Source organism: Athene noctua, chromosome 1 (genome assembly GCF_965140245.1).
Source record: "Athene noctua chromosome 1, bAthNoc1.hap1.1, whole genome shotgun sequence".
Taxonomy (NCBI): Eukaryota; Metazoa; Chordata; class Aves; order Strigiformes; family Strigidae; genus Athene; species Athene noctua.
The window spans coordinates 12,482,113-12,498,137 of NC_134037.1; the positions used below are offsets into that span (position 1 = coordinate 12,482,113).

General features: G+C 39.0%; 1 protein-coding gene across 2 annotated transcripts in view; it reads left to right on the plus strand.

Annotated features, from left to right (window-relative positions):
- The first annotated feature begins 1,236 nt into the window (after window positions 1-1,236).
- Window positions 1,237-16,025, plus strand: part of WDR35 (WD repeat domain 35) — a 47,661-nt gene continuing 32,872 nt past the window's right edge. For both annotated transcript variants that reach the window (XM_074895589.1, XM_074895590.1), the window contains exons 1-9: window positions 1,237-1,375; window positions 2,004-2,121; window positions 2,847-2,918; window positions 5,450-5,542; window positions 7,051-7,179; window positions 7,397-7,530; window positions 8,655-8,820; window positions 8,917-9,062; window positions 13,124-13,249. In XM_074895589.1, coding sequence (XP_074751690.1) covers window positions 1,352-1,375; window positions 2,004-2,121; window positions 2,847-2,918; window positions 5,450-5,542; window positions 7,051-7,179; window positions 7,397-7,530; window positions 8,655-8,820; window positions 8,917-9,062; window positions 13,124-13,249 — 1,008 coding nt within the window. In that variant the 5' untranslated portion in view covers window positions 1,237-1,351. The remainder of the gene's footprint in view (window positions 1,376-2,003; window positions 2,122-2,846; window positions 2,919-5,449; window positions 5,543-7,050; window positions 7,180-7,396; window positions 7,531-8,654; window positions 8,821-8,916; window positions 9,063-13,123; window positions 13,250-16,025) is intronic.

Genomic DNA, 16,025 nt, shown 5'->3' on the forward strand with positions numbered 1-16,025 from the left:
ACTTTGTGCTTGTGAGCACCAGGTAAAATTCCAAGGTGATATAAGCAATTTCTTTAAAATAGGACATACCAGCATGTCCTATTGACTGAAGCATAGATGTATTTGTTGCTATGGAATGAGTAATTATACTGTTTCAATTATTGGGTCAGTAGCACTTTGACTAATGCAGAGACCTGTTAGGAAAAGAAATAAATTCGATCTTTTATTTTGAATAGAATGGAAAGGATCTACAATGATCATCTAGTCCAACTGCCTGGCCACAGGCATCTTCTAAATTACCTTTAGCTATCTTTTACTCAGCTCTAAAATGCTTACAGGGCTTCAGCCAGCTTTGCTTTAGAGTTCTGTCTTACGTATGTGCTTCTAAGTTGGAATCAGTCAAAAAGCTGGATGCCCAGTGCTCCTCACTGTTGCACGTTCATGTAACTTCAATAAAATGATGTGACGATAACCCATGGCTTGTTCTATTTCTCTACATTTCCAGATAGGCTCCCTGAGAAGAGGGGAGCAGCACTAAACTTGACGAGACACAGGTTTGAGAGCTCAGCTTTGTCATGCTCCACCTTTGGCACTGAACAAATTGCTTATATTTCAGTGTCTGTGTTGTGGGTAACTGCACTATGGAGTGTTTAGCCCCCGTGAAAGAAAGGGGGATGATGCCCTGGGAGTCATGCCACCTCTGTTTCTCCTGTGTCAAGAAGACAAGTTTTTATAGCAGGATGCAGGAGACACAGTACAGACTTCTGTACATCCGCTACAAATCAGCTTTGGTGTGGAAATTGTTTTGCAGCTGTGTCCAACCCAGCTCGGAGTCAGTGCTGCCAGAGCCAGGCTGCTCCTGAAGGCCCCTGCACCCCTCTTGCGGGTCCAAATCCAGGTTTGATCCTTCCCCCAGCCCACCGCACTGCTCAGGGTCAAGAGCTTTGCAACAGCAGCCATGGGGCTTGTTTTACCCTTCCTCAAGGCATTGCCATCGGCGTATGGGACTGGCTGACCAGACCCGGCGGTGGGTGCTGGCAGCGTCTTCTGAGGGCGCAGCAGGAACGGCGTCCAGCGCCTGTCCCCTCAGCCACAGCCCCCAGTTACCTCGGAGAACAGTAACGCTTGGGGCAGCTCCGAGCAGGCCGCCTGCGGGGGGGCGGGCGGCGGCACGTTAATGGCGCCTCCCTCCCCCCGCTCCCGGAAGTAGGGGAGCGCGCGCCCGCGGCGCACTTCCGGCGGCGGTTGCCAGGGAGACGCGGCTATCAGGGAGGCCGCGCCGGGCCCGCGGGGAGGAGCGGTGCGGGCCGGCATCCCTTTGATGTAGAGCTTGCTTCCGCGCATCACCGTGCCCGCCGCTCGCTCCTCCAGGATGTTCATCTACCTGTGCAAAAAGGTGCTCCTGGGGCACGGAGGAAGGTCGGGGCGGCGCGGGGCTGGCAGCCCGCGGGGCAGCCGGAGTTCGCCGCTTTCCCCCCCGCCCCGGGACCCCCGGGGCTCGGGGGCGCGGAGGCCTCGGGACGCTGAAGGGATCCTCGGGGCTCCCTCCCGCTGCCTGCGGCCCTGCTGTCCGCTGGTGGTGCCGCAGTGGGCTTCATCCCTGCCCAGAGCGCTGCCCTGCTCTGTCCTGCCTGCTCCCTCTCGGCCTGGGTTTGGGGCTTGGGGTTTCTTTCTATAGCTGTCTCCGAAGCAACTGCTCCCCAGGAGAACTGGGGTGTAGCACTTCAGCTGGGGACCGGCTCGTCGCAAAGCCCTGTGCGATCCCTCTCACCTGTGTTGTTGCTTCTGGCACCTTCTCTGCCCTGTTACTGCACGTGTTAGATTTCCCTTTTCTCAAGTGTTGTGTTGCGCAGTTTCACTAGTCCTTGTAATTCTAGTTGTCTTCTGTCTCGTTTTGCATGTACTGATAAGACATGTTTATCTTGTGTGCTACCATATAGGTGTCTTTGAGGTGTTCAAACAGACTTTTAAAAAACCCCACGATTCTTACAACTATGTAGATATACAAAATATTTCTTTTTCAGATTGCAATTCCTGGTAATGTTCGATTAAGATGTATTTCCTGGAATAAGGATCAAGGTTTCATAGCCTGTGGTGGAGAGGATGGATTACTGAAAGTTTTAAAATTAGAAACACAGACAGGTAAATGAGGGTTTTTTTCTAAGAACAAAATCCACCACACTTCAGAGAACATAACTCCTTCCACAAGTTACCTGGCAATATTGTATGTTTTAGATCTGTACATAGGCAATGAAGTGTTTGCATAAACATTAAATGTGCTGTCACTTTTTTTGGAATACTTTTCTTCCAGCTTGTCTTATATGACACACAATTTGTCTACCTTTTACATCTGAAGTTTTCTTCAGTGCTTCTCTTTCAGGGCATATGTTTCATCCTTGTTCTTTTTGGCTTCCACTTATTTTGGAACTTCATTTTTTTTCTTGCTTTTGTTTGAAAGTTCTCTACCATCTTTACTATTTTAGGGAGAAAGTTGTGGGTTTTTTTTTTTTCTAATATACGTGTTCCAAGAAAAGTAAAATTTATATATATATATATATTCAGATTCTTTTAAACCTCTCTGAATTAACAAAGTGTGATAACTGTGGCTGCTGTTGTGGGTTTTGTTTTGTTGTTTTTTTTCTGAAAAACTGCTAGACCATAAAGAGTATATGAATTTGGATGTCAGATGTGAATAGCAAACACATTCAACTGAGGGGTGGAAAATTCATCCTGCAGTTACCATTTACATATTTCTAGGGGAATAATTTTATCTGTGTAAATAGTGATTAGAGTTGCAGTATTGATAGAGACACATCAATATGTATGCTTTATTAGGTTTATTCTATAGCTATTTTTGTTATTTTTAGATGAAGCAAAAATAAAGGGACTTGCAGCTCCTAGCAATCTTTCTGTGAATCAAACTCTTGAAGGTCATAGTGGTAAGTGTCTTTGGGCATTTAGTGTCCTTTTGCTTACAATAAAAAGATAGAAGATTTTGTGAAGTTGATACAGTAATTTTGCTGTAACTTCTTATTATAAGCCTGAAATAAAGATTATCAGTATTCACCTCAGGTGTGTAACGGCTTGGCTATCTATTTTTACCAAGTTATCTGATGAAAGACCTACAGTTGATCTTTCATGATCTGTGAGTGAATTACTGGGTTGAGAACCAAACTTATCTAGACTTAGCTCAGCTCTCCTAGCTGATACTGTATGTGTGATGCAGAATGCATGCTGCACAAATCAAGCTCTGCTCTACCTGTTAAGATTTGGAGTCTGCTTATGGGTTTTGCAAGTCTGTGAAGTTTGGCATTACAGCCTAACTTGTGTTTTGTATTACCTCAGGCGTTTCTTTTTTCAAATTATTTGATCCCCATTCATTATCCTGAGAAGGAAATACTGATTTCTATTCAAGTGGATGATGCTATTGTATGTGTTATATTACAGAGGGACTTTTTAAAAGTTTTGCAGTGCTATTGGTACAGTACTTGTTATCTCTGACTTCAGCATAGTTAATCTGGAAGTGCTACTGCTCAGTTGTATGTGATTGGAATGTATTTTTTGGTATTTACATAAAAGATCATGATACATTTGCTCCCATACATTTGTTCACATACTGCCCTGGTAGATGACAGGTAAAGAATTCTTTGTAGCAGAAGAGAAAGGCTGAACTGATGGGCAGTTGATGCTGGAATTGCTAACTGAAAGAAACAGGGATGTTCTACTGTGTTGGGGTTTTTTTGTTTTTTTAAAAAAGGGAAAAATTTTTTCTTACATCATATATGTAAAGTTTTAAAATCTGTGTGATAGGCTAAAATCAGAAATGAGACTAAATGTCTTAAGCATTTTTGCTAGCAACACATACGTAGATAAGACTGTTTTATAGTGTCTATGAGATTTGCTTGTATTGTTATGGTAGCTTTACATTTTCTTCTGAAGAAATCAAAATTAGTTCAGTAAACCTGGTCTCTGCCTTAAATATGTCTTTTCCCTTTATTGACAAATTACAGAATATGTAAATATGTAGAGTGCAGTACAGTATACAGACAAAGTTTAGAGAGGTTAGGAAACAGGCTAGAGAAGGATAGTGTGTGAAAGTAAAAATTGAATGCAGGGAAATTAGATGAGGAGTTAAACTCTTGCATGAGAAATGTTAAATGGTCATCACCTGTGGACAGTGGGATATGAAGAGAATGTCAAAATCCTTACATCATTTGAAGAAATGGTCTTTTTATGAGGATTTGCAGTTGAAACCTGCCAACAGTCAGGTTATTTTGGGGGGCTGGTTAAATATGACCAAAAAAATGAATTGTGAGGAATTGATTTTGTGGATGTTTTGAATGGATGTCTTAAATTCTGAAATAGATTACTGTTACCTTCAAAAATTCCCAACATTCAGGATATCTTTGCTTGTATCTGCTGATAAAGGTCATGACTGAAATGCTGAAAAATGGGAAGGATATGGAAGAAATGGATGGCTAGTGGTGAGGGCATGAAAGATTATGATGCTTGAAGTGGCCAAGTTCATATCCAGTGTTGTACTGTAAGATACTGTTTAGAAACGGGTTGAAGATATTTTGAGTCAAGTCAAATATTTGAGTATGATGGCCTATGAGATTTGAGGGTCTGAAGAAACTCTGTCTAGAGTGCTCTTTTTGGTAATCATGAGGGAGATTTTGTTTTAAAAGTGCAGCACTACTGAGGATCAGACTATTAAGAGGAAGAAAAAGCCCAAAACTTACGACAGTAAAGTTTTGTCAGCTTCCCAGACTAACAAGTCAGAGGCAGTCAGGAGCTGCAAAACTATGATTTGAGTTTTGTGTGTTGAAGCAATGTTCTGAGCTGAATTTGGAGAAGGTGTTACTCAAGTGAGTGAATACAGAAACAAAAGGAGCTGTTTATCTGAATTTTAAAAGAGGAAACAAGTAATACAGAAAGAATGCCTAAAAATAAATCAGAGTCAGCAGTGCAAATTTCTGAAAGGCTCCAGGGTGATTGAGTGATTGGAAGAGCTGGGGCAGTTCAGTTCGAGGAGGGGAAGGCTGAGGGGAGACCTCATCACTCTCTACAGCTACCTGAAAGGACATTGTAGAGAGGTTGGTGCTGGTCTCTTCTCACAGGTGATTAGTGACAGAACACGAGGGAATGGCTTTAAACTCCAGCAGGGGAGGTTCAGACTGGACATTAGGAAAAAAAATTTTCACAGAAAGAGTGGTCAGACAGTGGAATAGGCTGCCCAGGGAGGGGGTGGAGTCACCATCCCTGAGTGTGTTTAAGGGTCGTTTGGATGAGATGTTGGGGGATATGGTGTAGGGGAGAACTTCGTAGAGCAGGGCTGATGGTTGGACTCAATTATCTCAAGGGCCTTTTCCAACCTGAATGATTCTGTGGTTCTATGAATAAGTTGGGTGTGATAGTTTTATTAACCTATTTAAATGCTGTAAATTAAAAAATTTGTATCATTTTCTAGGTTCTGTGCAAGTGGTGACATGGAATGAACAGTATCAAAAACTGACTACTAGTGATCAAAATGGACTCATCATTGTGTGGATGCTGTATAAAGGTATTCTACAGGATAAATTTGAGATGGGTTAATATTCCATGTTGTGAGAAATCTTTTTTTTCTTTTTTTTTTACAGCAGTTCTTTTTTGGTCTTTATTTTGCAGCCTGTAAAGCTCAAAATAGATTTAAAACAATTTCCAAGTTTTTATTGTAATACTTGTCAACAATTTTCATAGTGTAGTCACATATAAAAAGGCATTTGTTCTGCAAAGCTACCTTAGGAGAAAACAATGGTTCTTAGCCATATGCTTGGTAAACTGCTTTAAATTTCTCATTTTCTTATCTCTGTTACTTTATTCCCTTGGAGGAAAATAGTATATTGAGGGGAAAAAAAAAAAAAAAAAAAGAGCAGTACTTCTTTGTGTAGGTTCTGTTCTGGGTATCATTGTAATATTTAAATAGTTCTGCAAAGTTCATCAAGCACAGACATACTCGTAGAACTACAAGAACTTAGCAACCCTGCTTAGAACATCAGTTAAGTACTTTCATAAAAAACAATCTTTAGAAATGTTTGATTAAGGCAGTGAACTAATATGACTAACCAGTGTATTGCTGTAATTGGCTTTTATTGTTCTTGACCTTTTCACACATACATGTACTTCTTTAGTACACTTAAATAGATTTGAAAGTCAACAAACCTCTCAGTCAAATTAATCACTTTCCAACATGTGTGGGAAAGAAAATCAAGGATTTTCTTTTTGTCTTGAGAGTGTTTGTTTAAAGAAAAGTAGAAACAAATAAAATCTCAGCTCAGCTTCTCATTTCAGGAATAATGTCACTTGATTAGTCTTTCTGCCTGATACGTAGTGGCTATTGTCACATAAATTATCTCTATTTTTAAAAGAACCAGTAAATTCCTTAATGTATGTTTCTATCAAAGAAGGTTGTTTCCTCTGTTTATGTTTCCTGGTGTATTCTTGCCAGTTCTGAAATGACATAAGCACGGATCTCTTCCTGTAGGGCCCCTCTTGGACTTTGGCTCCTCTCTCCTATTCCTCATTTGTCAGGTTCTTCTTGGAAATAAATAGCTCACATCTGAACACTGGGTTTCATGGTAACTATGTCAGTGTAGTCTGGGGGACACTATAGCATAGTCTTGCTAGAGTTTTACTGAAGAGGGAGAACAACTTTGGTTTTAATTATTTTCCAAAATTGACTGCTGCTTCTATAGGTTTTTGTTGTAGATTACATTGTAGAGTCATATGTAACACTGTCTCATGGTTACTTATAAGCAGACCATTTTCAGATTTCTCTGTTTCATTGCACACCTAATTTGCTTGCTTGGTAACTTCTATAAACTTTTTGTCTGTCTGTATTATGTTTTATTTGGTGTTTTTAACAACTTCAGGAATTCATATCACTAAGAAATGTCATTACCATCCTATACATGTATCTCTTTAATTGAGAGTAATTTTACTGTTTAAATTCAGTGATTTGTGTGTATTGTGAATCCACTAGAGGATCGTCAGATCAGAAGTGTAACTCAGTTTTTCATTCACTATTAACAGGTGCTTGGTATGAAGAGATGATTAACAATAGAAATAAATCTGTTGTTCGAAGTATGAGCTGGAATGCTGACGGACAGAAGATCTGTATTGTATATGAAGATGGAGCTGTGATTGTTGGATCAGTGGATGGTAAAATTTAAGCTCTACTAATTGTTGTGGTATTACATAGCTTTTGTTTTAAGTATTATGTACATAGTGGCCGTTTCTCTAGATAAATACAATTAATAGTTACTTTCTAACTGTTGCTTTGACTTTCTTTAGCTGTTTTAGTTTTTACATTGGTAACCTGCATCCTGTTTTTAATTTTGTGGTTTGTTTATTAAGTACAATCAATGTTCTGTTACAGGCAATCGCATCTGGGGAAAAGACTTGAAAGGTACCCACCTGTGCCATGTGGCCTGGTCCTCTGATAGCAAAGTTTTACTCTTTGGAATGGCAAATGGGGAGATTCACATTTATGACAATCAGGGAAATTTTATTGTAAGTTAATGGTGGTATAATAAAGTTATTAACTTCAACAGGCATAAAAATGTCCTTCCCCTTAATTTATTTAATGTTTGTTTAATTGGTGGACTTTACTGAGAACGGGACAAAGTTTTTATTCCAGATTATGCACCTGAGCTTTTTAATATAAATATTTCTTTCTTGGTAGCTAAATTAATATCACATCAACTAATGCCTTTTTGCCTTGCTATAGTTATTGAAAATATAAAAATATGTTTGGTGTTACTAAATAATTAAATTAAGCTTATGTTAAAAGTACTAGTGTGCTTTTAGAACAAAGCAATAGTTTGTTTTCCTATTGCTCCTGTCATTCTTTATTACCTAAGGAATGTTACATGCTTCAGAGAAAACCTGGTAATAAGTGGAAAAATGAAAGGAAGTAACTTTAACATTGCTGCATTTCTGTATTGCTGCACTGCTGTAAATTACTGAAATTCTTTACATAAGTTGTTGTTGTTCCTCCTGCTCTTCCCCCTCCTTTTATCAACAATATGTTTGGTTGTGTGTCCTCTCACTCTCTGGCTTGGTGTTGTCTCCTGTCTGTCCCCTTCCCCGCCCCCCACCCCCCAGTAGCCTTCCTCAAAGTAGTCCAGATGCACTCTTAGCTTTCAGAAGAAGCCTTTACCTGTGCTACTAGATGTACAGGGATAATTGTTACAAAAGCAAACTTACTTGGTATTATAATTTGGGCACTTATTTTTTTCCAATTATTCAAGAGACATTTATCAAGAAAAAACTGGCAGAAGGTTTTTTTTTTTAAAAAAAATCTTGTGGCAGGAATGGCTTGAAATGACTTTCAATTTTTGCAAAGTTCTGGTGGCGTTCCTTGTGTGTGTGTGCACGTGTGTGGTGATTTGGTTTTTCTTTGTTTTTAAGTTACTTTACAAAGAAAGAAAATGTCAACATTAATGTACTTCTTCGTAGTTTAAATACATGTTTTCACGTGTCTGATATGGCTTTGAATAAGGAAGTTTTTCAAACTTAAAATTTTGAGATGTGAAAATTCTTGAGTCTTTTGCAGAGTATCAGTAGGGATATAAATTTGTTTTCTTCTGAACTGTGTATGGTATATGACTAAACGATTAACCATTCTTGTCTAGGTGAAAATGAAACTGAGTTGTTTGGTGAACTTAACTGGAGCATTCAGTATTGCTGGGATACATTGGTATCACGGTACAGAAGGCTACATTGAACCAGATTGTCCTTGTCTTGCTGTCTGTTATGACAATGGAAGATGCCAGATAATGAGAGATGAGAATGACCACAGTAGGTGCAAAATGTGGGCTGCTAATTACTGAGTTACTCTTGACCCAATATGTCTAGTTGTGTTTTTATTATTAATGTTTATTTCTTAAAAACTAGATCCTGTTTTGATTGACACTGCTATGAATGTAGTGTGCATTCAGTGGAACCACTGTGGAAGTGTTTTGGCAGTGGCAGGCTCCCTAAAAGCAACTTCTCAAGATAAAGATGTAAACATTGTGCAGTTCTATACTCCGTTTGGTGAGGTAAAAATATTTAATATATTTACATTTAAAAAAAAAATCTTAGTATTCTGTGTGGTCATTATTGGTGGAATTTGGATGCCAAAATGCAGGTGTTTTAGTGTGTTTAACATGCTCTAAGGTATCTAGGATATCCACCTGGATCTGGAAAGATGACACAGGACCAGGTACACTTTTAGAACAGCAAATTAGTTGGCCAGTGTGAAAATCCAAGTGCATCTGGTAAAACGCTAAATGATGGGATATGTGCAGTGTCTACTCTTGAACACCTAACTCAATACCTGAGTTCAGACTATAGTCAATAGGCAATTTGGAATGCTTAGGCAGCAGTTAAGATGCTAATTTAACATCTGTGTATCAAATCTGGATGTACTTGTCTTTCTCTGCTGGCTGTGTAAGACACCTTGATATCTCTCGATTAGGAGTTCAAAATAAGGTAGTGAATGCTCCCCTCTTTTTATGGAATCAGTAAAACTGAGAAAACGGCATCTCTTATCAGGGAAAGCGATGGCTCAGAAACCTCAGAAAAGGTAAACTGTTTCTAATCTTCATTTGTCTGTTGGGGATATTGTTTTGTAAATGGTTTTTGTACTTCCTGTCTTTTTTTATAAGGTGTTAAATGCTCAACAGTTGAGAGACAACTTTCCTGTATATTTTTGTTCATGGTGCTACTCTTGCCTTGCAAGGTAATTTCACCTTCCCTCCTAGTCACATATCTAGAAATCAGTTAAGTTAGTGTTACATTACCAGAGTGTGAGGAATTTTGTTCCTCGTACAGAGGAGGAACTGCTCAGCTCTGGGGGTAACCATGATAAGGACAGAGCTGTGAGCTGTGGATTTGTGCAGTGAAAGGGGTTAAGATCCAACATCATCTGTAGGGGTTTCCTTAGCTGAAAATATTAAATGGAACCAATAATGTTACATTTCTGGTTGCTAATGTCCTTCAGATTAGGCCTGGCTAAACAGGGACCTTTGGCTGGCTCTCAAGAACAAAAGGAGAATCTATTGCCTTTGGAAGAGGGGCCAGGTCTCTCATGAAGACTATAAAGATGTAGTGAAGTGATGCAGGGAGAATATTAGGAGAGCCAAAGCACAGCTAGAGCTTGACCTGGCTACAGCTGTTAAAGATAATAAATGTTTCTGTAAATTCATTAACAACAAAAGGAGCATTAGGGAAAATCTCCTTCCTTTATTGGATGCAGAGGGAAGTATAGTATCAAAGGATGAGAAAAAGGCTGAGGTGCTCAACGCCTACTTTGCCTCAGTCTTTAGCAGTGGAACTGGCTGTTCCCTGGACACTCAGCCTCATAAGCTGGGAGATGGGGAGGGGAAGCAGAATGAGGTCAGCACAATTAAAGAGGAAGTGGTCAGAGACCTGCTGCACCACTTGGATGCACACTAATCTGTGGGATCGGATGGGTTACACCTAAGGGTGCTGAAAGAGTTGGCAGATGTGCTCGCCAAGCCACTGTCCATTATTTACCTGAAACCATGGCTGACTGGGGACGTCCCATTGGACTGGAGAGTGGCAAATGTGACACTCATCTACAAGAGAGGCAGAAAGGATGATCTAGGAAACTATAGACCTGTCAATCTGACCTCAGTGCCAGGGAAGGTCATGGAGCAGGTCATCTCAGGTGCCATTACAAGTCATAGAATGGACAACCAGGGAATCAGGCCTAGTCAGCATGGGTTTATGAAAGGCAGGTCCTGCCTGACAAACCTGATCTCCTTCTATAACAAAATGACTCAACTGTTGGACAAGGGAAAAGCTGTGGATATTGTCTACCTGGATTTTTGAAAAGCGTTTGACACAGTTCCCCATAGAATTCTCATAGAAAAACTGGCTGCTCATGGCCTGGATGAGCAAATGGTGTACTGGATCAAGCACTGGCTGGATGGACAGTCCTAAAGACTTGTGGTCAGTGGAGTTAAATCCAGCTGGCAGCCGGTCACAAGTGGTGTTCCTCAGGGCTCAGTGTTGGGACCATTTCTGTTCAACATTATCTTTATTGATGATCTTGATAAGGACGTAGAGTGTATCATTAGTAAGTTCACAGATGACACCAAGTTAAGCGGAAGTGTTGATCTGCATGAAGATGGGGAGGCACTACAGAGAGATTTGGATAGATGGGATCGGTGGGACAATGTTAACGGGATGAGCTTCAACAAGGCCAAGTGCCAGGTCCTGCATTTGGACCACAACAACCCCCTGCATGGCTACAGGCTTGGGGAGGTGTGGCTGGAGAGCTGTCTGGAAGAAAACGGTCTGGGGGTTCTAATGGACAAGGAGCTGAACATGAGCCAGCAGTGTGCCCAGGTGGCCAAGAAAGCCAACAGCATCCTGGCTTGTATCAGCAGTAGTGTGACCAGCAGAAGTAGGGAGGTGACAGTCCCCCTGTACTCTGCACTGGTGAGGCCACACCTGGAGTATTGTGTCCAGTTCTGGGCACCTCAATACGAGAGAGATCTCGAGGTGCTGGAGTGAGTGCAGAGGAGGGCAACGAAGCTGGTGAAGGGCCTGGAGAATAAATCCTCTGAGGAGCGATTGAAGGAGCTGGGACTGTTTAGTTTGAGGAGGAGAAGGCTGAGGGGAGACCTCATCACTCTCTACAACTACCTGAAAGGACATTGTAGAGAGGTTGGTGCTGGTCTCTTATCACAGGTGATTAGTGACAGAACGAGGGGGAACAGTTCTAAACTCCAGCAGGGGAGGTTCAGACTGGACATTAGGAAAAAAATTTTCACAGAAAGAGTGGTCAGACAGTGGAATGGGATGCCCAGGGAGGTGGTGGAGTCACCAACCCTGGGTGTGTTTAAGGGTTGTTTGGATGAGATGTTGGGGGATATGGTGTAGGGAAGAACTTTGTAGAGTAGGGCTGATGGTTGGACTTGACGATCCCAAGGGTCTTTTCCAACCTGAATGATTCTGTGATTAACTGAAACACATGTTCCAGATTCTGTATCTATTGTGTTTAGAAGTAAATTACTTAATTTTTAGAATTGTTTTGTATGAGTTCTGATATTTAGGGACAGACTTAATTTTTTGGAAGATAATATCTTCTGTGTATAATGTGTGACCAGGATTTGGACTTGATATTTGTATTTGGCATGAAATAGGTACTAAACTGTGTAAGTTTATTTGGCACAGTTTATTTGGGCACAAAGTTATGCCCTCAAAAGGAAAGTTAGATCTAAGCATAAGTATCAGTGTTATGCTCAGTAAAATGTATTTTTTTTAAAGCCTAAGATTATTCAAAATCTTACAGTAAGTGGTAATGTATCCTCTATTACATCTATATTATTTGCAAACAAAAAACTTCTCACAAACAAGTGCTCTGTGGGACTAAGTTTAGAACTTTTGAAAACATTTTTTTCATTTGTTTCCTTCATTCAACTTCAAATTCCACAGCAAAATAAATATATATCAAAAAGATGGAAAGTGTATATTTTTGCTAGTTCTTAAATTGTAAATAGACATCTGTCTTTCTTAGACTGTTTTTGAAAGGGAATAGAGAAGAGGAAAATGTCCATTGCCTCACTGCACATTGTGTACCTATGCAGCTAATTCATTGTATGCTCTTGACATAGATTAGCTATAGGTTTTTATTTGTTTAAACTATCAGCTGCAGTTACAGGTGCTGTATATCAACTGACTAATACACTTCCAGCATAAATAAACTTCTGAGGCATATCATGTATCAGGACTATCGTTATGTTTGCTTTAGTAGCAACTGAAATTATAAAGGTAATTCAAATTACCAATCAAAGGAGAAATGTTTATATTGTCGTTCTCCATCTATTATTTATTTTTGTAAGTTTGAACTATCACAAAGTCCTGTTTTTTTCTCTGACAAAAAAGAATTCAGGCAAAAAAACATTTATGGCACAGCATGTTAAATATCTCCCTCTTTGTTCGCATGTGTATTGTAATTTGAGAGTCATTATGGGGTACTTTAAAGAAGATCTGCGCTTGGTTTTCATTGACAGGCAAAACTACTGTTTAGTATTTTCGAGTGCCTATTATAAATTCAGAATCTTTTTCTTTCCTTGTTTTAAACAAGCATTTGCGCACACTGAAAGTTCCTGGCAAACAGATATCTGCCTTGTCTTGGGAGGGAAGTGGACTGAAAATAGCACTAGCTGTTGATTCTTACATATATTTTGCAAACATTCGTCCAGATTACAAGGTATGTAGTATCGTCGCACTTAACTCTATTAATAGGCTTCCTGTTGTTTGTTCTCTTTCTGAACGGGTTGAAAAAGTAGCTTTCTCTAATACATAAATCAATACTTACCTTACGATTACTGCTTGATCAACACTACTGACTTGAAGTTTTAGTGGAATGTGAGTGTTTGTCCTGGTGATGGAATGACTTAGCCGTTGCTTTTATAATGAATGTGTGATGTTATTTGCATACGAAGGAAATGTATGCTTTGTTAATACTTACAGAATTGGGCATGATTGTAAATTTGATAGTAACTGAGGCTGTCATGTAGGTAAGGCTCCAGTGTTTTCATTGCTGTTTTGTTGAACTGAGTGAGCTAAGTGATACAATGGAAATTGTTTGATCTTTACTTTTACTGTGTCATTTTTCTGGGTGGTGAATTACTAGTTTGAACCTGGAGAGTTGTGTAGAAACCTGAAGAGTAGAAATATGTGCAGCCTGAATAGTCTTACTTCCTACCTATATTTCAGTTCCCAATATACTTCTTACAAGTGTGTATTCAGCTAATTCTAATTAAAGTTTTTTATCTTGTCTACTATATGTGGTTTTTTGGGTTTTTTGGGTGTTTTTTTTTTTTTTTGTAAAGAGTTAGGACTATTTCATGTAAATTTACAGTTTAACAAAAAATACCAATTACTGTCCAGTATACAGTATTGTATACTTTTTTTTTTCCAGCACAGGATATATCTTCTTTAATCATCAGCGTGTAACCACTGTGATTAAAGAGAGCGTAATGTGAGGAACATACTGCAGCTGTATTGAAAAGTATTGTTCCACTTTGTTGTGAAAAATCATTGGTCAGGGAGATATAAACACAAATCTGCTAGGAAGCAATCTCAAATCGTTTGTTGTAAATCTACTGGCAAAGACTTTGGAAATTTGAGCTGGAAATTAGTCTTGCAGGAAATGCTACCTAGTGTTTATTCTGGGAAATGTGTAACAGCTGGAACACAAGCCTATTGCTTTTTCTTGAACTCATCAGTATCTGTGAGACCATGTGTATTTCAAGATCTGGCACAGTTTGCAAGCGAATATATTTTGAAGCCTTAGTTTTAGAAACTGCATGTGTAAGCTCTCTTTTTTTCTTTTTTTTTTTTTGCTGTGGGTTTTTTTTTTTCCTTTTGCACATTTAAAGTGGAAAAAGATATGCTCAAATTAATTTCTTTCTGCAGCAAATAAACTCTTAACCTGTTGGTAGTATACTTGGTTTCAATGTTAAATATTTTTATGGTGAATGCTATGTGTTGTCCTTCAATAAATAATGCACATTACTACTGCTGTGTTACTGTATATCAGTAACTCCCTTTTAGGAACTAGATATTCTAAAAGGTAACACTCATTAAATGGTAGTGATGCAAAACTGTCATTAATTTAGGCTGGATGGGAATTAATGACCCAGAGATGAAGTGTTAGTATCACCTATCTACTGAATAATCTGTTTTCCTGTATTTTTCAAGTATTACCATAATAAGAGAAAGGGGGTTTTAAATTAATATGACAGTAGAAAGTATGAGTTGAGCTGATCTTTGTTTAAACTCTTCATGGTTTACACGGTATATTTTTGGAGTTGTAATACTAGTTTAGAGTCTATAGCTCTAGTTATGTTTCTTCTGGTATGTATTACCTTGTTCAAATCTATGTTGGATTACACTTTCTGTCCTTCTCATCCAGCATTCTGGGGTCCTTTTGCTGCTTCTTGAAATCAGTTTTAGATTTTAGAAACACTATTTACAGTTTACAGACTTGTTACCTCATAACTTATTCTTTTCATATAAATTTTGAATATTCAGAATAGTATAGGTTCCAGATTGCATCTCTGGAAAGATCCTGTGGGTAGTGCTCTTGGTTGTCAAAACCGACCTTTATTCCAATGCTTTTATTTTTCTTCCTGAATCCAAAATGAGCATGATTTTCTTGAAAATCCAAGTAGGTTATATCAGTTGGGTCTTCATTCACATGCCTGTTGTCTCTCTAAAAAATAATAAATGAGGTATCGCTTCCGGGGCTGAAAACATGATGACTGTCCTGTGTGATGTATTTATCCATGTTCATCTAATTTTTTCTTGTTACATCTCTGCCTTGTGTGAAAGGTGGATTTACTGATTGGTGATTCCCAGAATCATAATGCTTTTTTACATGTACCCACTCGTCTGGCTGTACTCTGCAGCATTGTATTTGAATTCCCATAGAACTCTACTTGAGCGAAAACCTTTGGATTCTGACAATTTACTACCATTCAGTTTATAGATCTGTTCTAAAAGTTCTTTGCTGATACTCTGGTTTATTGTCTTGGTTTCATTCCCTGTAAAGTGTGGGAACCCTTCTATTTAGCTCTCTAAGAAGCTTTCTCCTTTCTCTAGTAAATGCTGATGCAGAGAATTCTGTTAGTTTTTCTACAATTGCATCATCATCCTTAAGTGGTTTGCTGTATATCTTGCTTATTTGTCAGCTTCACCTCCTTTCTGAGATATTTTCTGATTCTGCTGTGTTAGAAAGGGTTTTCATTATTAATTTCCTTAATTAAATCAGTTAAACGCAATAAAATATATCTTCATGGGTTTTAGTGTTTGGATATTCAAATTCCTCTTTTGCTTTTTTGCCCTTTCTCCTGCTTATTACATGAATAATTATATTCTTCTGGGGAGAAGGGGGGTGTTTTCTCATGTTACTATGGATGATATAGGTGATACGATTTATTATAGTGCTCTAATATAATTGCTTATTTTTGTCTGTTTCA